The following is a 25,579-nucleotide window of genomic DNA, read 5'->3' as shown; positions in this document are numbered from 1 at the left end:
ATAGTTTTCAAGCTATGCAATAAAAAGTGGTTAAAGGCCCCTCCCCCCTTCTTCCTGTATCTCCAATGGAAGGAGGGAGGGGTTTGAAATAATCATAGAACCATTTTTCGTATTCCACTACCCTCCTATGCCAAATTTTGTTCCATTAGCTTGATTAGTTTTCGAGTTATATGAAAAATTGTAAGGTAGCCCCCCTCCCCCCTTCCTATCATCCCACTGAGAAGAGGGAGGGGTACCAAATATTCATAGAAATATTCCTCGTTCCCAAATATCACCCCATGCCAAATTTGATACCATTTGCTTGATGGGTTCTCGAGTTATGCAAAAAATTGTCTTTTGTTTGGGAGGCCCCTCCCTCCCTTCATGAGAGAGGGAGGGGTCTCAAACCATAATAGGAACCTTCCCCTGCCTCCAATACCCCCACCTGCCAAGTTTCATGCAAATCGGTTCAGTAGTTTCCGAGTCTATAGGGAACAGACAGACAGACAGACAGACAGACAGACAGACAGACAGACAGACAGACAGAAATTCATTTTTATATATATAGATAAAGGAATTTACTTTATCAGTGTGGATTTCCGACCCTTAATTTAGAAACTGCTTCGTTGACTTGATTATACTGATTTTGAAGAAAAAAGAGATTCGATTGTAAAAACTTATGGTAAAAGTAAGTGGAAATCCTACACTGAAAAAATGCAAACTAAAAACTTAAAGTCGATTTCAAAAAATGGTTATCTCATAATTTGAAGATTTTGTTTATGTCTTCTGAACATTGTGAACAAAGTGAGCACTCTTAAGGAAAAATCTACATGAAATCAAATAAACTGATCCTAAAATTGTTTTCAATACTTCATTCAATAAAGAAATCATATTTTGATGAAAATAATGAAAAATTATCTTTAAAAAATTGAAAATTATCATCACTAGTATAATTGACATTACCGGAGAAAGTTTAAAAAAAGATGTTATTTCATTCAACAAATTTGCTTAATGCTTCAAAACGATTTGATGTTTGCTTTTAAATAAATTTAAAATTAAATTTGGTTAAGACCTTTTTGAAAATTGGGGTGAAAAAAAAATGGGGTGAAAAAAAAGAAATTCTGTTTTACTTTTTTCGCTGAAATTGTAAGTACTTGCGGTCTTGAAGAATGTTGATAATAGACCAAATCTTTTAATTTTCTAAGTTAAATTTCCTATGCACTTTCATATCTATGTCAAACTATTTAATACAGGATTGTTACCTGATTTATGCGAATCTTGTTAGTGAAGCTTTCCTGAATACTGATTTAGATTTAATAGATTTATGTTGGGTAGGAAGATTATTCCAGTTTGAGATACCTCTAACGAGAAACGAGTTGATGTAATAAACTGAACTATGAGTTGGGATAACAAAATTGACAGCTTGTTAACGAAATGAACTCCTATTCGATCTGTTTAACAATATTGCTTTATTATTTGCCGGGTTGATAGGTAATAGATTTAAAATAGACCATTCCTAATTTTTTTTCAAATCATGATTTAATTTATCGCTAACAACATTCATTTGCATCCAATTATCAGAGCAGAAATAAATTTGTACATATTCTGCCAACATCGGAACGCTGTAGTATTTTATGACTAATGGTAAGTCGTTTCTAAATATGGTAAATATAATAGGGCCTAAAATTGAGCCTTGAGGTACTTCTGATTCAATAGGCGTTAGTTGCGAAAAGCATTCATCTGTAAAAACTGCCTGGGAACGTTCGAGGAGTAATGAGATTCAGAAAAAGAAAACTTAGATATTAATTTATGAGTTAGCTTTTCGTGGGACACCCTATCGAAGGTTTTTGTAGAGTCTATGAGCAGAAGAGTGGCACGTCCTTTTTTATTGGGGGTTAGGGCGATGTCAATATGGGCTTTGCTAAGACCAAAGCACTTTAAATTGAATATCCCATAACTTTTTAGCAGGTAACCTCCTATTCAATTTTATTTTATCATGCCTTGCCTTGAAAAATTGTTAGTGCAAAGCCCTGAATTATGACACGTATTCTAGCGGCAAATAGGACTATACCGTTAACATCCAGCTGCTTTGGAAATTTTTCTTGCAGTATACAACGATTATAAATAAATACAGAATTGACCAGATGACTTTCTAATGCCATTGAATTGTTAAACCCCGGTTGGATAAATATCGTTACATTTTACGAAAAATATCCACTATTAAGTTTGTGTGACCTTATTTTTTAAAGGTAGCGGCAGCGAATGTGTACTTTGTTCATTACACTGGAAAATGCATTTTGTGCAATGTTTCGAAGTCGCAGATATTTGTACAATGTCAAACCAAAAAGTGGATTGCATGTAGCAAAATTATAGGATAAATACTGATTTGACAGTTCGCACAAATATCGCAGTTCGCAACAATGAAGAGGGCAACTAAATTAGTGCACTGCATATTATTAAAAAAAAAGTGACTCCGTAGTGTAGTGTAAGTATCCAGAATCAAAATTTTTATACAGGTTTAAACACAGATTTTTGAGATTTTAAACAGATTTAAAATATATTTTGCTCCAATGAGATGAACCAGCTGAAAGCTGAAAATCTCTATAATGAAGTTATATAAAAATAAGTTTTTTTGTCTCAAAAGTACAAATTCCTATGTGCCAAAATGAAAACATTGTTGTTTTTCCCAGGTGTGCAGACCTGTCTGGAGGTCCGAAGGTTGGAAGTAGCATCATTGTGCCACCGGATCACTAACTGCAGCGGGAACGACACGCACTACTCAGCCTACTCGCTTGCTCGCCGACTGACTGACTGACTGACTCACTCGCTGCACGCTCGTGTGGGGTAACGCGGTATCCGTTTAATCCACTCACATGGAGAGAATGTATGATGTACCCATACGTCCATTCGTGCGCCACACATCTCCCTTCCTCTCAGAAGAAAAACTGTTCTAACAAGTTTTGTTCAAAAAATTCGTTAAACTATATCACCTCTATTGAATTATCATACATGTCACGTCAAACCCAATTATGCAGACTTTCCATGCATACTACGAACCTTTAAAAATTACTTGTATCCTCTAATATCTGACCTGTCGTACGATTAAATTTGAGCTCTTTTAAAATCCAATTTAATTTAGCTCAAAATTCAACTTTTCTTCTCATATGAATTTTATGATTTTATTCAATCGTACTTCATGAAGTTCATGCATTTCTCTAGCTTGTAGTCTTTCTATAGATTTGTTTCAATCTTAGCTGTCATCATCCAATTATGATTCGATTGTCGTATTTTAAGCTTGACTCTTGACTCATTCTTCATTCATTAACCTGCTCGATTGCATAATTTAAAAGGATATACTTTAATAGCTTTATTTAGCTTCCCTTATCTGCCATTCATTTCATATTATCGCTTTCCATCTTCTCTATTTGTAAATCTTTCATTTTTGAAACTTGTTGCGTTCTGATATTCACCACTTATTTTCTGAATCTTTTAAGCATCTAATCAACTCGTTTTTTCCCATCATATCAATTTTTCATCTTGTAATCATCTCATTAACCCATATCTCCCACACAATTTCTTCTATCCATTGTTTTCATCTTGCTTTATTTTTCCCCCAAGCATCTTCTCCTTGTTTCATCTTCCTAGTTTCATATCTTCCAACCGTCTCGCCACTCTATTATCTCCCGTTCTTCTCATCGTCTAATTATCTTATTTTAACATATTATTTACTTTACATTCCATTATAAAACCTCGACACTTACATCGATGCGCAGAATGTAATTTTTTACATTAAAATACAGTCCTTTTATCTCGCCGTTTCGATGTAGCTGTCTTCTCAACACGCTTATTTTGCAGTTCTCCAGACTCGCATTTCATAGGCTGCCTTCTCAACTCGACTTGTAATAAAATACAGCTGTCCTCTCAACACGCTGTTTTTCACGGTCCTTCCAACTCGCAATTCACAGGCTGTCCTCTCAAATCGTCTTGTGATAAAATACAGCTGTACTCTCAACACGCTGTTTTAGTTTGCGGTCCTCCCAACTCGCAATTCACAGGCTGTTCTCTCAACTCGCCTTTATTTCAATACAGCTGTCCTCTTTACACATTGTTTTTATTTTGCGGTCCTTCCAACTCGCAATTAATAGGCTGTCCTCTCAACTCGCCTTTATTTCAATACAGCTGTCCTCTCAACACGCTGTTCTTACTTTGCGGTCCTCTCAACTCGCAAGCATAGGCTGTCCTCTCAACTCGCCTTTCAATTTCAAGCTGTTCTCTCAACTCGCTTGAAATTTCTATCGATACGTCCAGGCTGTCCTCTCAACTCGCCATCCTATTTCAAGCTGTCCTCTCAACCCGCTTGAAATTGTGAACATGATCAAGCTGTCCTTACGACTCACTTAAGATTTCATTTTTTTTTCACTTCAATCTGTGCTTTTGGTTTCAACTACTTTTCATATAATGAGTATTCGAATTACTCATTTTACCACAGTTTTTTCCCAATGGGTAATAATAAAACTGTTTGAGTTTTGGGCGAGAATGATTAAACTAAATTCAGCGTGAAGCGTTTACCACATTTGTTTACCTTTCCGATTCGATTCCTTTCCTTCAAATTTCTGTTCCTATCATGATGAAAAGAAATTATCTGCCACGGTCGCCAAATGTGCAGACCTGTCCGGAGGTCCGAAGGTCGGAAGTAGCATCATTGGGCCACCGGATCACTAACTGCAGCGGGAACGACACGCACTACTCAGCCTACTCGCTTGCTCGCCGACTGACTGACTGACTGACTCACTCGCTGCACGCTCGTGTGGGGTAGGTTTATTTTGGAAAAACGAGTCAATCAGGTGGGTTAGTTTACTTACAGGTATTCCGGCATCCGTGTATATACCTGGCCTGGCCTGGCCTTATTATATAGTCAGTTATAAGAGGAAACACATCTTACCTGTCGACCACGTAAAGCATGGATCACTACAAATCTGGACGCATTAAAACGGGTCTATCTCGGAGCTATATAAACGAAATAAAAATGTTTTGTACTTGAAATGTAGGGTTTTTATTGCACTTTAAAGGAAAAATAATAAAAAAATTATTCCGATGTTGTTTTGATGAATTTTCGAACTTTTGGTTGAGTATCACTCATTATAGTTTGAACACCCTGACCTCAGCGGCCATTTTGTTCCACAATCTCTTCATCTCTGTTGCTTCCCGAGTCGTCCTACCATTCTTTTTCATCTTCTGCTTGAAAATTTCGAAAAAAATTTCGATAGAGCGGAATTGAGGGCAGTTGGGTGGGTTGATGTCCTTTTCGACAAAATCCACCTGTTGGCCCAATACCACTGTAGAACCTCCTAGCTGTAGTGGCAGCTTGCCAAATCTGGCGAAAACTTAACTAGTCCTTTGTGAGATCTAATGTACGAAAAAAAAAAGTTTTTCAGGCATTCCTCCTTGTAAATTTCGGAGTCCATGGTCTTGTTTTTCACAAAAACCGGAATTTTTCGTCCGCAGCTGCAAATACCTTGCCAGATCAAACACTTTCTTGCAAACTTATCAGCAAAAACGATTTTGAAGTTGCCGGGGACATCACCATGACCAGTGCAGTGCACCACTGCAGTGGCTTTACATAATTTTTGGCCAGAAAGCTGCCCAAAATCCATCTTCACGTACGTTTCGTCATCCATGAGGATGCATCCGTCGAACTTCGTTGGAATCTTCTTGTATAACTTGCGGGCACGTCCTTTGGCTACTAAATTCTGCTTCAATGTCCGGTTTGGTTGCTTACTGGTCCGATAGGATCGTATTCCTTCGCGTAAACGAATTCTGCTGACGGTGCACCGGTCGGCGTTGAATTTCTTGGCAATGTCATAGTCCGACTACCCTGTGTTTTCCTTTATCGTTCTCAACACCTTCAAATGCAGTTTCCGATCCTTAATTCCACTATGACGCTTGGTATGAACCTGCCGATCTATAGTACGCATCTCACGAAAACGTTTGAGAACGCTACACACGGTTGATTTGACCATTTTTAACGATTTCGCGATTTTTGAACCCGACCACGTCGGGTTTTTGACGTGGGTGTTCAAAATTTATTTTTATCTCGCGGCTTCCATCACGTGTAACTTTTTTGAAACAAAACGAATCGTAATGAAATTTTCAGCACTGGTAGAAGAAACATTCCTCTACAAAGTGCTGCCAAAACATTCCAGATCTGACAACAAGGAGCACTATGGTAAAATAAATAGTGCGTCCAGATTTATAGTGATCCATGCATTATGAGATTCGAACCCAAAAGTTTTCTTATCTATTCTTTTCTTATCAAATCCAGACTCGCTCCAGCCTCTCCGCTAGACTTATATGAGTAATTCTGCGATTTAATTAAAAAAAAATAACATTTTATTAATTTATAGGTGCTGAATAATCTTAAATAACTTAAGATTAACATTTACCACTGAGATGGGAATCGAAACCATGCCTGCAGCGGACCTGGCGATTACCGTATTCCCAAGAAACCAATAGTCTCATAAAACAGGTACAAAAAGACTTACTCAGCCCCATGATTGATATGAAGTACGTTCTATGCAGCTCAAAATTTAAATTCTTATTGATTCTTTCAAGTTCCAAAACAAGTCTTAATGATCTTCTATTCCGCTTCCTGCGGCCTCTTAATTCAGCTTCCGAAAAATCGCAAAATGAGCAAAAAATCTCTCTCTATCTCAACTGAACCCTTGGCTTCGGTTCATATCACCTTCTCTTTATGATGTTCAGTGTCGGTGCCGCCATGATGCCACGCGCCTGATTCCAAACTCGACGAATTGCTCAATTGCTTCTTACCTACTTTCCTACATATATCGCATCAGAATGGTCACTCAATTACTAAATTACTTATTGAAAAAAAATCTTGCCCGGCTTGGGGATTGAACCCCGACCTTCGTGATGAGAATCGAACACGCTACCATTAGACCACGTCTAGATGTTATTCTAACTGAAACAAAAACTCGAAGTGGTGATTCGATTTTGAAAGCACATCAATGCACTTTTTGTGACTTACCAAATCCCATTTTGAGCAGTTTTGTGCCCTTTATGTGACTTACCAAATCCCGTTATGAGCATTTTTGTGCCCTTTATGTGACTGAAGTCCCTTATACTGTACGTGCAACTTTCAAGTTCGTTGATGAGTTCACTCATGGGAATTGGACAAAACAAGGTACATACTTTTGCTACTTTCAAGTTTATTAATAAGTACATAATGTTCACTAAAGGGAATTGAGCAGTTGATTCTCTTTGTCAGCCAATATGTAATTTTCAATGCCTTCATTCAAGTAAATATGTGACTTTTGGTTGCTTGGGTTACCACGCTAACTGCTAGGCCACCGAGATGTTTACAAACATACACAAAAACCAGAATCTTTACTTTGAACTTTGTAAAAGTAGATTTAATGTACCAATGTAACACCATTTTCACGAATCAAAGTGTAAAACCTTGAAAGTGTAAAACCCAAAAAATGAAAATTTTAAAAACAAGTTCAATATATAGGGGAGAGTGGGGTATCGTGGGCCATGGGGAAACGTGGGCCACTTTTAATATCTCAGATGTGTGTTGAGATAAAAATCTCAAACCAACTGTCATCGTCGTCGCTTTGCGTGAGCATGTATTCCTATATGTTGTTAACTGAAATACGCATCATATGCTTCTTTTATTTATCAAGCTAAAAAAAGTTAGAAAAATTTACTTACATAATTAAAAAAACACCCGCTTATTTCATCGATGGGGAACCTAAAGTGCATAACAAAAATATGCTCATACGCTTATGATCTTAGTTTTGTCATGATCTTTCACGTGGAAAAGGAATTTTTGATAAAACATCAATAAGTCACACAAACGCAACCAATTTGCAAATCATAGCTTGTGGGGAATCGTGGGCCACACATCTTAATTCACCTATATTTTTATGTTTTTATACACATTCAGAACTCAAAACACATTTACCTATCTGCAAAGTTTTCTTATGCCAAATGAAGAGTTATGAAAAATATTTTGTCCATCCTATACAAGAAATTTTGCCAAAACATTAGCGAGCCAGGTTTTGGAATCTATGCGACCATACACAGCTCTCTTTTTTATTTCATCATCTGAAATTGCTTTTAAATAACGAAATGAACTACGAAATCACAGTTTTGGGTCAACTCATAAACTTTGCATGTTATTTGGTCAATTTGGATTTGGTGGCCCACGATTCCCCACCATTTTTCAAAATCCAAAAAATATTGCTTTTTTTCAAACAGTCAGAATTTGGGGAAAATAACTTACTAAAAAATTTAAAAAAATACCTTCTGATACCTTGAAAATGTAGAAAACCATACCATTTTTTATTTTCATTTTATCTTTTATAATAAAAAAGTTATGGAACAACGAAAAAAAGTGGCCCATGATTCCCCACTCTCCCATACCTATTTTGAAATTCTGGTTAATCCTTAACAATTTTCATACTTCTGTGAAAAGGGGTACAGATTCATTGAAGAAAAATTGCTGATGTTTCCGAAAACTTGTCTGTCAGCCGCTTGTGTTGTGTGCCGATATGCCTGGCAACTCGAACCAGATTCACACCACTTGAGCCGCTCTACTCTTTAAGACCAAAAGTTAGAATTTAAAATGATGTAACAGCAAAAGAATATTTAAATTTAGTGTGAATTGAAAGAACATCAGTTCTGTAGAAAAAAAAACGATTTCGTCATAATCAGCTAATAAGTATAAGGAACTTTGAATACAAGAGTATTTTGCAAATATCGAACCCATAAATACTAAAAATTTGCTTAAACACTGAACCAGAAAGGATCATTGAACTCTTCGAATTGAGAATTCTTGAGAACTTGTAGACTAAATCAACAATCACTACAATCAAAAAGCTCTGCACAATCACTTCCCGGATCGATTGTAGTTATCCTTGTCAAGGCGCGTGCGGGTTGATTAACTTTCTCATTGTATTTTTTTTCTCCTATTTCTTGTTCTTTGCAGAGCACACATAACAGTAGTTCTCTGTCTGGTGGTCACACTCGGCAGCTTAGCCTTGTCACAGGACGACCAGCAGAAAAACGGTAACCGGAACAATCTGCTCCTGAGGCGAGGCAACGTTGGCCGACAGAATCCGCTGGCAAAAACCACAACCACGACGCCACCCCCGGAATACGCCGAAGTAAGTTGCTTTTTTTGTGATATCAGTTTAGGATTAGTTCAACTATTAGAGATTAGTTGTTTAAACTTGTTTTACCGTTTCGAACCTGTTGATCTTGAGCGAGAAGTGAGTAGCTAATTTTCGGACATGTTTGATTGATCCTGATTTATGACCCTCAACAAGTTGTCTTAATTGAGCTGTTTATGTTGCCAAAAAGTTGTGATCAAGACAGGTTTAGTAACGGTTGAGTGGGGAACGCTAACAGTTTTTGATACCTTATCTTTTATTGTAGCTCTGTTTATGAATGGCGGAATAAACTCTAGTTATCGCCTTTGAAAAAGATCAAGTAAAAACCCGGAACTTCGGCAGCTGAAATTCAAACCGTTCTGAAATTTATCGCGTTAACTTTCAGAATTATAAGCTTTTTATAAGTTTGAAAATTTTCCAATTTCCTAAAAAGCTTTGGGGCCGTTCACATACCACGAGGACAACTTAGGGGGAGGGGGTGTATGGAAATGTCCACGCTTGTCCACGGAGCGAGGGGTAGGGGTTTGGTCATGTCCACGTGGACATTTATGTATGTATGTATGTATGGATCCCCCATCGGTCGCAAGGTCCAGCCTATTTCTGTGTGGATTGGCCTTCGAATTGCTTCTAGGGCTTCCACGGCCGATGGTTCGTCGAGGGAAGGCATCCAAACTTCAGAGACCTACAATGGCTGGCAACCCAAATGCATTCCCTACATTATGTTTTTGGTGCTTTGCATCACCCGCCAAGAAGCTACAAGTCATAAAATGCAACAATGAAAATAATCGATCATGAATGGTAAATGAAAAAAAAATCACCTTGAACAGGAAATGAACTTGAGTCTACTGATAACCTCGCCGACACCTTACCAATAAGCCAAATCGTCAGATGTAACAAGTCAAGCTGTTGCTCTGTTATTCAGTTGACTTCATCGAGTTGAATTCGGTGCTTGATTATACGGCAGAAAACGCTCATCGTGCCCCGATTAATAGTGTTCTGTTCGTACCGAGCTTCTTTCGTGGTGCTTAAAAATCATAATATTTTCGTCACTTGAGAACCTAGCTGGTTATTTATTAATATTTCTGTAAATATGATAAGGATATTTCTTTTTTAACGAAAAATTAATACTACAGGTAGTACGAAACATATCCTCATGAAAATTTGTTTAAGAAAATTCGTACGTTTGTAGAAAAGAGGAGCGCTTATTATACCATGGATGCTCGTTATGCCCTTATCTCCCCTACTTGTCAACGATAAGTTTCTGGTTGGAATCCTGCCAGGTGACCGCCTTTGATGTCCATTTCGAAAATTTTCAAAATATCTCCCCACAAGCAGTCCAAATATTTTGCGCACGATTTTACCACCGTATTTTATTTATTTTCCCGGTGAGCAGCTTTTCTACTTTGTATTTATTAGTCAGCTAGACGATCAAGTCAGAAAAATTTGACTTTTTATCTTTTCCTCTATTCATATTTTCGGATTGAGCACATTCCTCTCGGTCCATGGAATCAATAATTTCCACTTTTATTAAAATTTTAGCACACTATTGGACCCTCCAGGAGTTCTTAAACGATTTACCATGCGATTTTAGGTCGAATAGTCGAGTTTCAGCTATTTTTGGTCCTCCCACTAGATTTTTTCTGGATTTTTCTCGATCCTGCTCAAAAATTTTGGTCAATGATCTTCAGCATTGGACGCTAATTTCATCAATTTTCATCCATGCCTTCAAAAGTTATTCATAAAACAAAGTGTTGCATTTATTCGAATACACTCCTTAGTTGAATAATATCGACGTTTGCGTTGTAAAAAGCCATCATTATTCGGTACATTAATTCGTTTCTAGTTGAAACGACATGACGCTTCGTAAACTGCTGCGGCCTTCGCAGAACTTCTTCTGAACTCTCTCTAGTCTGTAGATTGAAACAATCGTATAGGGATTATCCATCTCGTGACAGATTCTACTAACCATTTCAAACATAGAATTTGCCTTTGGTACAACTTTTTCGATGTGTTTTGAAAAAGTTAACTCCGCGTCCAACTCCACTCCCAAGTTTGTCGAGCTCCCGAGTTTTGTCGAGCCATGATTCAATAGTTTTCCAAGCGGTATTCATAAGTGATATTGCTTATTTCCCAAGAAATTTTATCATGCTGCATTTCGAGGAATTGATCTGTGAACCTGTGTAAGGCATTTTGCAGAGTCACGCAGTCCTTCGGGTGAAGAATAGGCAAAAACATTTTTAAATTATCGGCATAAACCATCACGAACACATCAGTCAGCACTTTAGGAAATTCGTTAATAACAGCGATGAAAAGAAGGGGTCCCAAGTGACTCCCTTGTGGAACACCATTGTTGACCAAGAAAGTACTAAATCTCACGTTCTCCAGTTTGACATATTACGTTCTTTCGATCAGGTACGAACGAATCCATTGAAGACATGATCCGGTTATTCCATTCTTACATAATACCGACAGTAGAGTATTGATATTGATTACGTCAAAAGTATTGGACATGTCAGTTTATATTGCGTCAGGTCTGTGAGGTTCTCGATACAAACTTTGTTAGGTTTGTTACGGTTGAGCGTTTCTTGAGAAAACCATGTTGAACGTCCGAAGTCTTCGTTTCAATCCACGGGTAAATCTTATCGCATACAATACTCTCAAAAAGTTTGGGTAATGCAGAGAGAATTGCAACACCACGATAGTTTTCTACGGTGAATCTGGAACCGTTTTTGTGTATCGATATAACATGCGAGATTTTCGAATCGACGAATCGATGAAGTGAAGAGGAAATGTAAGGGCTCTTAGATTCCACTCACAATTTTTTTTAAGAATGATTTTGGTATTCCTTCAGGGCTACAACTTTTCGATTCGTCGAGCGTTAAAATCTTTCTACGTATTTCAGACACCGCTATTGTGAATTCCGGTAAAATGTCTACTAGTGATTAGCGTTCTTGTCTTATTTCTGCGCTGTTCAAAAGATACACACTGTGAAAGTATTTGGCGAAGAGCTCGGATGCATCTTCCAACAATTCTGCTTTGTTGTTTTTGTAAGACACATTTTTTGGTATCAAGTTAAACTTGCGTTTCGAGATGACACATTTCCAAAATCGTTTTGTTTCGGATTGAATAGTTAGTTCAAAAAGCTGCATCGTTGGGCTCTATGCGAACTATTGAATAAGCTAGCAGCTGTTCGGTAAGCTGTATTGTCATGCTCAGATTTACTTCTACGGATTTTTTGTGTTTCTTTCGCCTGCCTTTAAGCAGGCAGATAGTGTCGATGTCAAACTATTCTAAATAAGTATTTAGAGCGAGACGATTTTACTCTGATGGCTCTACAGTGATTGTGTAATACTCCACAAACCACGATGTAAAACGACAAAACATTGAAATACAAGGCACTTCATATTGAGCGATCATTTTTGTGAATGTTGTCGAAAACTCCTGGGGTATTGAAGAAGTTTTAGACAGATGTTTAAAAGGTGTCCACGATGAAATTGCTCTAACTTTGTCACCGTTGGGTAGAATTTAATGAAAATTTGGATGGATTTAGTTCATAGTGTATTGTTTACATCCTGCAAGTTGTAAAGTCCTGTGATCAAAACTCGCGGAAATGGAGTCGAAAGAACAGCTCGTATGTGATAGAAGGCCAAAAATAAGGCTGGGCTTCGAACGTTCAAGGTACAAAAGGCCCTTGATCGTGACGAGAAGCAGAACAAGTCCGCCAAAACCCGTGCCAGAAAGTTGTACCTAAACATGCTGACAAAAGTTGAAAGCTGCATCATGGACGACGAAACATATGTGAAGGCCAACTTCAAACAGATCCCCGGCAACCTGTTTCTCACGGCCAAGGATTCAGCGTTCTGGAGCATGTCCACACTCAGAAGATGTCCAAATTTGCGAAGAAATTTCTGGTTTGGCAAGCCATCTGCACGTGCGGGAAGCGGAGTGCACCTTTCGTGACCCAGGACTCCAAAAGCGGCTGCTTCCTCTCCTGAAGACCTACAACGTCCCAACAATCCTCTGATTGGATTAGACCTCATGCCACTATTCCAAGGACGTGCTGAAGTAGTATGTGGACAATAAGGTCAATTTCGTGCCGAAATTGTTCAACCCTCCCAACATTTCGGAGCTCCGCCCCATCGAGAAGTACAGGGCGATTATGAAGCAGCACCTTCTTAAACGGCCTAAGGTAGTGGAGACATTCGAGGAACTAAAGAAAGTACAGGTTTACATGCAAAATACGGTTGATTCACAGGTTGTGCAGAATCTTATGGCCGGTGTTAAGGCCAAGGTGCGGGCATTTTCGTATGGACTGTTAATAAAGTACGATTAGAATGGTAAAATAAAGTTTAATAGTTATATTTCAATCCCTGAAAATTTGATTGCAATCGGATTAAAACTTGAATTTTGCGTATCAATTTTGTGTGTGGCAATTCCATCGTGGACACCCTTTATCCCCATGGCCTTGTGATGCACCTCATGCTGATTTATCGGTGAAATCTCCTCAACTTGACAACAAATTGAAGAAGTGTTGTGATATTGTACAAATGTTGCATCTAACCCTGCGGTTCCATGATTCCCCGTTTGACGGTTTACTTTTTTATTTCAAGAAACAGCTTTGCCATTTCCCAAAGCGGTCCAAAAAAGTTCTCTTAACTTAAGTGTTTCACATTATTTGGCACATTTTTCTATTTGATGTGGGTTTTTTTTTATTATCTGACGGAGTTGCGCAGGACGTCTTCAAATTTTCCTCAAAATTTTTAATTTGTTTTATTTTTGCGACTTGAAAACACTTTTTTTGCAAAAATTTTAGTTTTAATTTGTCGTGGTATTTCAAATTCATTATTTTGAAGGAAAGATAACTTAGATGGTTAAAAAAAATGACATCGAAAATCCAAAATCAATATCCTAGAAATTTATTTTTGAAAAACATGCAAAACAATCATGGGTTTCCAAGTCATCAAAATTAACTAGTTTAAAAATTTTGGGAACATCTTAAAACCTACTGCGCAAATGTTCAGGTAGCAAAAAACCCCATTATAACTTTCATCGGCTACAAGGTAAAGTCGAGGATTCGAGTGTCTCCAGGGATCAATCTTATCAATCTCCCCTATAGTGTCTCCAGGGATCAATCTTCTCAACCTTCCATATGTAACTAGAGGAATGAATTAATAACAAGCAAGGTTGCGGTAGTAGTGAAATCCGATCTTATGATTCAAACCTTCTATTAAAATTCACACAATTCATGAGAAAATCCCATTAATTGAGAACCGGAAAATGATCACCGGAATTTTTCACATAGACAGTTGACCCTAATTGGCACGTTTAACCCTCTCCTTTTGCAGGACGAATACGTGGACGAGGACGGCGAACGGTACGAAGGAGAGGAAGAGGAGGGCGGAGCTCCTGCTCGGCCAGCTTCCACCACCACTACTACCACCACCGAATCGCCCAAGAAGATCCGGCCGAGCGTTCGTCCCTTCCGCAGCAACGATGACCTTCTTTCGGCACTGAAGAAACGCCGCCAAGAATATCAAAGCCACAAACCAGGTGAGATTTCCATAAATAACCATTCCGATTTAATGTGTGTTCGATGTCCGGTCACAGACTTATGAACCATATCCATTTGAGGGGAGCCTGTAGCTATAATACTTAATAATCAATGCATCACAAGCCATGTCTCTATCCTTCCAATGCAACGGACGAAGGACATTGCGAGCGTCAGTCAACTTCAGGGTGCACCAATTATTCCGTTTGACCGGAGTCAATTCGAGTGGGGCAAAAATATGACAGCGCGGTCCTCATAACTACAACAGAGAAATACAGATTACAGTGTTCTGGTCCACCTTCAGCGTTGTTGGGTAGCTGGACCACATTCCGGTTGACCATAGGAGAAGGAAAGAAGAAAAAAAGTTCATACCGATCGACCGCCCATATAATTTCTTTCAGGTTTCGATCTCTTCCGACCAGTCGAATGTCGAGTTTCGTATCGTTGTTGGGGCGTCGTCGTCGTTCTTGAAGCCAATCGGGTGAAAGGTAGACGCAGGCGCGGGTAGACACGCGGGATTTGCATAATCGGAATCGGCAACTGGAAATAAACGGTTGCATTCAATATTTTACAGGGATAATTACGGTAACCGAGCGAACGATATCGTAATTGAACTGCGCTGCTGTAAAAAGAGCAATCTCTTTGTGAAGTAATATTAATTAGTCTGTCTCACATGACCTCTATACGATATTTAATGATTGCGGTTGAACTACATTTCTTTACGCAAAATGGTACGATGTCGAAAAAAATTGTCGATACGCCCAAAATAAATTTAACTGTGCAAAATTTGAGCTCAGCCAGACTAAATAAATTGGTTTCTAGAAGCACCCTCATGTAGCAAGCAAGTCGTAACATGCAGTATGTAAAAACAACCACGAAGTTTTCCGGGACGTAAATATCCATGTTCTTAAGATTCAACCGCCCAGATTGTTTCTTCGGTTTTCAATATTTAAGCATAGGTACTTTCTGTTGATCGCTAAGGAGATCCTGTCCTGATTTGCGAGCTTGATCCTGTGTCCTGAGCTCGAATGTGATATTGATTCCGATCTTAATCATGATCCCGATTGTGGCTCCTGGCTTTGAATTTGAATTCTCCATTTTTGACCTTTGATTTTGATTCTGCATTTAAATCCTGGATCATGGCAATTCCGATATCGGATCCTGAACCAGAATCTTGCGTCTTGGGTCTTGATTCTGCTATTAGACTTTGATCCTAGATTGGGATCCTTATTGCAATTTCTGATCTTGGTTCATAATTCCATCATGGTTCTAAGTTCAGAATTAGGGATCATAATACCAGATTACTCACCAACATACTCAATTATCCAGCGTTGATTGTCCAACGCTTAATTCGTCACGAAGCTTTTGCGAGATGCGTTGGGCTTCTGATAGAACTTTCGTGTTTCTTTCAGGTGGCGCTTTTTCTCCTGGAAAATTCGGACTCGGACGCAGCCTCTTTGATTTCCACGCTTTGACAGGTGCTTGCCTACACTACTGCCGCCTGCGCGGTGTTCTCTTCGTACATCACTCTCCTACACTCCTCGTTGAACCAGTCGTTCCGTCGTGTTCGTTCCACATGCCTGATGACGTCCTCAGCAACGCTGTTGCTGTCTGTCTTAATAATATCGCAACAGTTCTGCCAGCAGCGCCGCTTCGAGCGATTGCGCGTAGTGTGCCGCTACCTCAGGTTGCTTCAGTCGTGCGATATTTAATCGAGGCGGGCGTCGGTTTCGTATGTTGTTCACTACGGAGAATTTTGGGTACATCTTCACCATCAGCAGATAGTGGTCTGACTCGATGTTTAAGCGTCGACAGGATCTGACGTCGATGATGTCCAAGAAGTGCCGGCTGTCTATCAAAACGTGGTCGTTCTGTGATTGCGTTTGGTACGGTGATCTCCAGGTGTACTTGTGTGGAAGGCGGTGCTGGAAAAAGGTACTACGTATGGCCATTCGTTTGAAGCCGTTTTCGTTCTTCAGCTGGTAAGCGCTGAACCTTCCAATTGTCGGTTTGAATTCATCCTCCTGATCGACCTAATCGTTAAAATCTCATATGACGATCTTGATAACATGTTTTGGGCAGTGATCGTATTCACGCTTCAGCTACACTTATAATTCATCTTCTTCACCGGTACCTCCGAGGTGAGGGCTGAGCACGTTGATGATGCTGATGTTGAAGAACCGGCCCTTGGTGTCAGCGCTTTTGCATCTTTCCCATCACACTGCATCAGCTGTTCCAAGCTCGTGTGTGTTTCCGCAGCTCTGATAGAAAGTATGACCATTTCGGAACGCACGTATGGTGGATCTCTTTCAGCATATCTTCTGCAGCGCTCCGATGTCAAATTCGCGGCTCTTCAATTTGTTGGAGAGCACGTGGGAACTGCCCATGAAATTAATAGATCGGTAGTTCTATGTTCCAAGTTTCCAATTGCTAGTCCCTTTTCGTCGCGTGGGTCTTTGCCGATTTCAATCTGAAATTTCTAGTTTATTGTTCGTTGCTGGTTTTTTTTTCTCAGTTACGGGCTCACAAGGCCGCTGCTAACCCCACTATCTCGCAGAAGGACCGTCGTAATGTTGTTGATTAGATCCTGAATACCACCAGGACGTTGTTGCACTCCGCACGCCGTTTCTGACATGGAGAACAGACGCGTACGGAGCCCCCTCTATCAGTCTGCATGCGACCAAAGCATCCACCGGGGTTGCTCGCACCCCAGCCAGTACCACGAGGAAGTTGAGAATCGGAGTAGTAAGACAAGAGGTGATATGACCACTACCCGAAGGTTGGGTGTGTAGGGCCTCGAGATGCACATTGTCTACCATTCGCCTGCCAAACGACTTAAGAATGCATAAAATGCCGAGATCTAGGCCATTTTGGTTTTGCAACTGCAGAACTCATGGAGTTTGTTTACAAAGAAACCATTGAACAGTTGAGCAAATTGTAAAGGCAGAAACACAATACAGCGTCGGTCGTCGCGTCACGTCAGCGGTCAACGCAGTCAATAAGTACTAAAACGCGGACGCGACGCACCCGACGATTTTTGCATCACAATTCAGCGTCAAGAGACATCTAAGATGTCTCAAAAATCGTCGGGTGCGTCGCGTCCGAGTTTTAGTACTTATCGACAGCGTTGAACGCTGACGTGACGCGACGACCGACGCTGTATTGTGTTTCTGCCTTAAGAGTTGCTAGTCAGTCGAAGGAGGCCGCGGTGATCTTTTTATAGTTTTAAATAAACGTTGCATAGTTGTTTGTGGGGGTTAAGGGCAAAAATATTCTGAAGGATCAATTATATTTTAAATTAAATATAACTGTAGTGATTTGTTTCGTCAGTTACATAAAGAAACAAGAATCACCATCAACATAAAGTTCCTATACGAAAGTCCAGTCCAAAGCCGAAATCGCTTGGAACTCCAGGTAACGATACGCCATTTTGCCCCTGCTCAAATCAACCTCTAATATAATCCTGAATATTATTAGGTCCTCGCTGTTTCGATTTGATTTTAAATCAACCAAACCCCAAGAGCGCCACAGCGCTCTACAACCCCAATCGACCACCATCGGTGTTACTCACTTCTGTACCTGGTTCAGCACCCAAAGTGGGGCCGGGTACGAAGGACCTAGTCGCCGCCGGAACATCGACCGACCGCCGGTGTTACTTACCCCGGTACCTGACTCAGCACCCAAGGTGGGGTCAGATATTCCGAATCCACCCCGTTTTGCTTGCCGTCAAAGGACCAGCAGTGCGCGGTTCAGCACCCAAGGTGGGACCGGGTACAACAACACGACCCGCGAGAGCCAGCCAGCTTCCAATTGAAAGTGAAAGCCAGCTTTTCCTGTGAAAATGAGAGGAACTGGTGGTTTGTGAACGTCCAACAGTGAGACGTGCTAACACCCTTTTTTACTGTTTTTCTCACGTCTCTTACTGTTACACCGTCTCTCGAAGTTGAGAGAGATTGAGAGACGGAAAGCAAGATGCAGCGTAGCCAGATCTACGGATTTCTTCGTAGATCTACGGATTTTGAGCACTTCTACGGATCTACGGATCGGATCGATGCCTGAAATCTACGGATTTTCAGCATTTCCTACGGGTTTTCTACTGATTATCGAAAATTGTTAAGGAACTATACCGATAAACGAAAATTGTACCAGACGACCAAAAAAGAGTCATCGGGTTTCAAAATTGTGATCCAAACACGAACATATTTTGATAATTTGATTATCCGTGTTAACTGTGTAGTCCAACAGACTTGTTTGGTAACAAATCCATTTTAGATACATATAGGGGAAAATGAGGATACTTCATTCCCCAGCTGTATCTCGAGACTGGAATGTCTTTCATAGATCAAATGGTCAGGGTTCAACCAGACCGAACTGAACGCCAAATTGAAAAAAATGAGTTATCTATTGCAGCGGATGCAAAACATGATAAACCTCCTGCCCTATAAAAATCAGAACATTTTTTTTAATTTTTGAAGATTTTATTTAAAAAATTCAATATTGTTGATAAAGGAAATGGCAAAAGCTAGTTGCGCCAAAGTGAACTGAGAGCCACTTGAAAGGAGAAGATAGAAAGCACGCTGTTATCAAGAAAATGATTTTATGCCGAATAATCTTCGGGTTTTCGATTGGAAAGTGTTCTTCGGCTCGTTAAGAACTAAAATTTGATTAATTTAATGATTAATGACTCTCTCGTGGCCAAAAATTTCATGTTTCGGATCGTCCGCATTTGTGTAAAGTTTCGTTCGGTCAGACCGAACTGGATCCCTTAGGTTTGGTTTTCCCATACACCTAATGATATGACAAGATTTTTATTTTTTTAATGATAAAAGAAGCTTTATTTTATTGTTAACTATCGTTCAGAACACAACCGATAAGTTAAAAGCTAAAATAGTCATTCCTCACTCAGAAAGGGGGAAATTTGTATGGTTCGGTTCACTCTGGTTCAATGAAAATAGCTTCTTTTTTCCTTTTTCCCGGGATTTTAATTATTTATGTGAATCATTCATCCAGAAAGAAAATTGCAATTATTATCGCATCAGCCATACTCGTCATGGGGGGCCAGACATTCGGCCGAAGGCCGATAGGCCGAAAGATGTTAGGCCGAAGGTCGCTAGGCCGAATGGGCTAAAAGACCGACGGATGATCGGCCGAATAGAACAATAGGCCGAATGGGACATTAAGCCGAAGGTTATTTGGCCGAATGGTCATTTGGCCGAATGGTCATTTGACCGAATGGTCATTAGGCCGAATGGTCGTAAGGCCGAATGGTCATTTGGCCGAATGGCCATTAGGCCGGATGGTCATGAGGCCGAATGGTCGCTAGGCCGAATGGTCGTTAGGCCGAATGGTCACTAGGCCGAATAATCACTTGGCTGAATGGTTATTTGGCCGAATGATCATTTGGCCGAATGGTCATTTGACCGAATGGTCATTAGGCCGAATGGTCGTAAGGCCGAATGGTCATTTGGCCGAATGGCCATTAGGCCGGATGGTCATGAGGCCGAATGGTCGCTAGGCCGAATGGTCGTCAGCTGAAAGGTCGTACGAACGAATGTTCGTAAGGCAGAATGGATTCTAGGCCGAAAGGTCGTTAGGCCTGAAGGCCTGAAGGTCGCTAGGCCGAATGGTCGTAAGCTGAAAGGTCGTACGGACGAATGTTCGCAAGGCAGAATGGATTCTAGGCCGAAAGGTCGTTAGGGCTGAAGGTCAGTAGGCCGAATGGTCGTAAGGGCGAATGGATGCTAGGCCGAATTTTACACTTGTCTGCATGCTAGGCCGAATGGTCGTTAGGCCGAATGGCTGTTAGGCTGAATGGACGATAGGCAGAATGTTCATAAGGCTGAATAGTCACAAGGCCGAATGGTTATTAGACTGAATGGTCGTAAAGCCGAATGGACGATAGGCCGTGGTCGCAAAGCCGAATGGTCGAATGTGACCTTGCATCCATTCGGCCAGACGACCATTTAGCCTTACGACCATTCGGCCTATCGTCCATTCTGCCTTACGTCTATCCGGCCTAACTACCTTTCGGCCATCCATTTGCTCTTACGACCATTTGGCCCGACGATTATTTTTTCTAATGACTATTCGGCCTAACGATCTTTCGGCCCAGCATCCATTCGGCCTTACGACCATTCGGCCTAATGACCATTCGGCCTAATGGCCATGGCCATTCGGCCAAATGGCCATTCGGCCAAATGACCATTCGGCCTAACGACCATTCGGCCAAATGACCATTCGGCCTAGTGACCATTCGGCCTAACATCCTTTCGGCCTTGCGTCCTTTCGGCCTAGTGACCATTCGACCGAACATCCTTTCGGCCTTACGTCCTTTCGGCCTAACAGCATTCGGCTGGATAACCGTCGGCCGAATAACCCATTCGGCCTAGTGGCCTGTTCGGCCAGATAGCCCATTCGGTTTAACGTCCATCGGCTGAATGTTCTTCGGCCGAATGGCTTTCGGCCTCATGACTTTCGGCCGAATGACAAAGCCTCTTCGTTGGGTGTTGCTTATAAAGCGCCTGTTAGTAGGCTCCTCTTTTAAGAACAAATTGCCTAGTCATATAATGGATACTTCTTGGCAGTTTTTTCAACATTTTTGTTCAACCAGAGGGAACCGAATCCAATTTTAAACTAAATGCGCAATTCAACCAGTATAGCCTCTAACGAGCCTATAGTAAACAAAGAGACGAAATATCACGATTGGAATTTTTGATTTTTTGTCAGTGTCATTCCAATCGAGCAAAACCAAGCAGTCTTAAAGGCAGTTCTACAGCAGGGTTGCAAGCTCAATATTTCAAAAGGGATCAGATTGCGCCTCTTTGTTTACTATAGTTTCTTTAATAGCCTCAATGTCTCATTGATAAAAGTCTTAACCTCTCGGTAAAATTTACGAATAAGATATCCAACTAAATGGTATTAAATGGTAGGGCTGTGAACTAGGAACTAAATTATCTCGAAATCAAGTTTATGGCATTCAGTTCGGTCTGGTCGAACCCCGACCAAAAAATCTAGAGAAATTGGCCAAATAGAACAAACAACAAACTTGTTATGTAAAAAAAAATTTTAAAAAATATTTTTCGAGGAAATAATTGCAATTTGTTTGACAAATCTAACAAAATGTGACTTGAAGATCATTCTTATCACTTTAAAATGTTTCTCATACGAACAATTATAATAAAAATATTTATTTCAAAATGTCAATCGTTAGAGTATAACAGGAACTTCTCAATGGCATTTTTTCAAAGCAATTGTAAACGTCCCATTTGTTTCAAGAAAACTTTTTCCAAAATGTATGTTATGGGTTCACTTGATATTTCGGGACCAAAATGATATATCTCGTGTGAGCTTTCATTGCGTCCTATGAAACAAAATGTAAACAAACAGTTTTATTACGGAAAAACTTCTTTCGATATAGAAAATTTGTAGCCTGGGCAACATATTCTATACGTGAAATACAAACTTTGAAGTTGTTTTGATAACTTTTGCAGCAGTTTTCTGTGAATTCTTCAGATGTTTCAGCTCAAGCGAGATATATTTCTTCTGAATGGATGTTGTTCATTGATAAGCACGAAATTATTAAAATTAATCTTATCACTAATATTTATCCAATGGTTTCCTAATAAAAAGGACTCAAAAATGTGCTTCTGTATAAAAATTAGAAAATTGCGTCTTTAAGTATGCATGAATATAGCGTAGTAGACAAACTTGTGGATTTTTTTTGTCTGACACGTGAAATGAAAACTATTATGGCCAAGAAAGTCGATGAAACTTTTAACTTTAGATGATTTTTGCCAAAGCTTAGGGCATCCTGATTAAAGGATCAAGTTTCATTTAACTTGCAAAATATCAAAATATGTTTAGTCCCACGAAAACGCTTCTAGCTTATCTACGAGCTCAGATCTAAATGTTGCAGCATATTTTAATTGTGAAACTACACGCTGCCAGAAAATAGAAAAGACAGCGATCTGAATTTTTTCCAAAAAGATATGTTGAACATAAAAAAAGGGATCAAGTATCCTCATTCTCCCCTATGCGAACTACTTTCAAGAGAACCTATTTAACCTGTCGACTTACTGTAAAGAAGTCAAACGTGACCGTAGAATACAGTCTAGTTTTTGCCGGGTAGTTTACCTGGTTAGAATCAAGTAGGGGTAAGGTATCATTCGAAAGCTGTTTAGGATTCAACATCTGACTTATACCGTTACGAGCTTTTTACAAAACCGTTGTAATACATTGTAAGCTCTCCGGTTCGGTTCTATCAATCATTCATCCATATCAACTCTAGCGCTACTGGTAGACCTTGATATTGGATTATACAGGTGTTTAAAGTCGATGTTAGCATATTAAAATCTAGCTGGTCCATCGGGTGATGTTGATCTTATTAATTTGGTTGAAAAATGTTCAAACAGATTAGTACCATTTTTTTTTTGTTTCAACTCAATCAGCAAAGAAACCTTTAAAAACTACATTAACCCTCCAAAGCTGTTCGGGTCAATATGACCCGAAGCGCACATTTCAAACATCTTTATAATCATTCCAATATACTGATGTACTGGTAATTTTGACAGACAAAGTATGTTCTATGAAAATAATGATCAGATTAACGACAAAAAGGTAAAATTTGAGTTTTGAAAATCGGTTCATTGGGAAATGAAATACAGCTAAGCAAAGCCAAAATTGGATGTCGTTTTTTGAAAGAAAGATTTTTTTTTACCGGAAGATCTGTGATAGCGATCAAAACTTTCATAAGACCCCAACATATCAATACATTGTCGGATAGATGGATTCTTGACAATTTTAATCATCAATGAAACAGTTAAATACAGAACAGCTGTCAGAAGTTATGAGTATTTTAAAAATAAAATTGATTTTTCGGACTTTTTACTTTCTAAACCAGTTTCTGGTAGCCTGGTAATACATATCGACTTTATTTTGAAATGTTGAGTTATTAGAATAAATTACCCACACAATGAATATAATATCACCAAAATCGGTTAACATTTGCAGCCAGGAGAACGAAATCAAACTACAACTCAAATTTCCCCGAAACGGATATTTAGCGAACGGCTTTGGAAGGTTAAGCGATTAAGTAGATCTTTGAAAGTTTTAACAAGCTTGATCATCTATTTTTTGACTATTTTTCTTCGAAAAGGAGTAAGGATTCCTAAATTTGACAGAAACTCGAAATAAGTCGTTCCAAAATTGACATAATCATTTATGTTACCAGAACGAATACCGCAAAGCAAGCCAATCGTAAGTTTTGATAGATCGAGTGGGCCGTTTATCCGAAATATAAAAAAAAGTGCACAAGAAGGCGGCGTACACTGGAACCGATATCGTATTTTGTGAACGTGTGTGTTTCGGTATGTGTGCTTGATCATGGAATCGGTTTTGCTTCGAGGGTGATGAAATCCCTTCTATCCGGCTGCTGGCATACAGAAGGGGGTTGGTACCGGCTGTGTGTGGCCCAAAGACCTACAACTTCGCGTGACGACTTGCGCGAGTTCACGCTCTGCGCCTCAGCCTTTTACGCCTCCGCCCCACGACGACCGACGCCTCGACAACGGCGATAGTTCACGAAAACGGGGTTCACAAAATGTGAGCAGCAGCAGCAGCACCGAGAGACCGGAGAATTTGGGCCGCCTAGAACCGGTTCCACCCGTCCAGATCGGAATTACCTACCCAGGTCTTACTTACTAGCTACATACATACTAAGAGCTCTTACATGGCCCGTGCAGCTTCCAAGTATGCGCGACTCACTCGGTTGCAATGCAGAAGGACTTGATATTGACATTTTCTGGGTGATTTGACGTAAAATTTCGTAACCAATTAAAAAGGGGCGGTTTTCTAGCACCTTTTGCCGGTTACTGGTCAGCGGTGATCGGCTATTTGTAAGGCTGGCTGGCTGGCGTTTGGCCTGATTCGTGATCCAGTTTTCTACCCGACCGGCATTGGTTTCAGCTGATTTTTTTTTTCTACTTCTAGATGTCCATGGTTGCCTCGAATCGACCGTTCTGTAGAACATCTTTTCCTTATTTCAGAAGATAAGACCTGGCCAAAGCGCTCAAGTTCAGGTCTTGAGAATAATGTTCGGCATATTCATTTTTTTAAAAACCAAGTCATAAATCATATACGATTTTTTAAAATTACAGGGCTTGTGATATAGCTCAGTTGGCAAGTCTGTTGTCTCCTGAGCCGATGTCCGTGAGTTCGAGCCCAAGAGCAAACATCGAACACAGTTGTACCGGATAGTTTTTCAATAACGATCCGCCAACTGCAACGTTGATAAAGTCGCGAATGCCATAAAGATGGTAAAACGACTATAATCGAAACAAAAAAAAAATTTTTAAAATTATGAATCAAAACTGTTGTAAACAAACCTTCCGTTGAAAGGAAATTACAGGGCAAAAAATGCTATTTTTGAAAACTCCACCAAAAAATTCAATGATAATTTGGATTATTACATGTGTTCTATAAAATTCTTGAAAGAATTTTTTTTTAAATTTAGGTATAAAAAAACTTGAAAATATGCTGGACAACACACGACTGCAGACAGGGTTATCGTATACCAAGGGGGGTAAATAGACGATGATTTGATCCGTCAAATTTCAGAATCAGAATCAATACTGATCCTCGACCCTGATTCTTATTCATGATACCGAATTCTGATATTGGATCCTCACCCCGTATCTCTGATTCTTACCCTGGATTCTGAACTTTATCCAGAATCAAGATTTCTAGAGCACATTCTGGAATCTGATTTTTACCTGATTTTGGATTATTGTTCCGAATTATAGATCCTGAACCTGGATCAAGATTCAGATCCTGATATCGGATGCTGATCCTGGACTAAGAT

The 25,579-nt window shown here is 39.8% G+C and overlaps 1 protein-coding gene across 5 annotated transcripts in view; it reads left to right on the top strand.

Moving 5' to 3' along the window:
- The window catches only part of LOC129754601 (uncharacterized), a 36,387-nt gene that overhangs the window by 4,628 nt on the left and 6,180 nt on the right, over positions 1-25,579 (top strand). For all 5 annotated transcript variants that reach the window (XM_055750761.1, XM_055750786.1, XM_055750753.1 and 2 more), the window contains exons 3-4: positions 8,990-9,167; positions 14,519-14,723. In XM_055750761.1, the coding sequence (XP_055606736.1) occupies positions 8,990-9,167; positions 14,519-14,723 (383 nt within the window). The remainder of the gene's footprint in view (positions 1-8,989; positions 9,168-14,518; positions 14,724-25,579) is intronic.

The sequence above is a fragment of the Uranotaenia lowii genome, chromosome 1 (genome assembly GCF_029784155.1).
Source record: "Uranotaenia lowii strain MFRU-FL chromosome 1, ASM2978415v1, whole genome shotgun sequence".
Classification (NCBI taxonomy): domain Eukaryota; kingdom Metazoa; phylum Arthropoda; class Insecta; order Diptera; family Culicidae; genus Uranotaenia; species Uranotaenia lowii.
The sequence above is the reverse complement of the archived record's forward strand: the minus strand, read 5'-3'. Positions and strand labels throughout refer to the sequence as shown.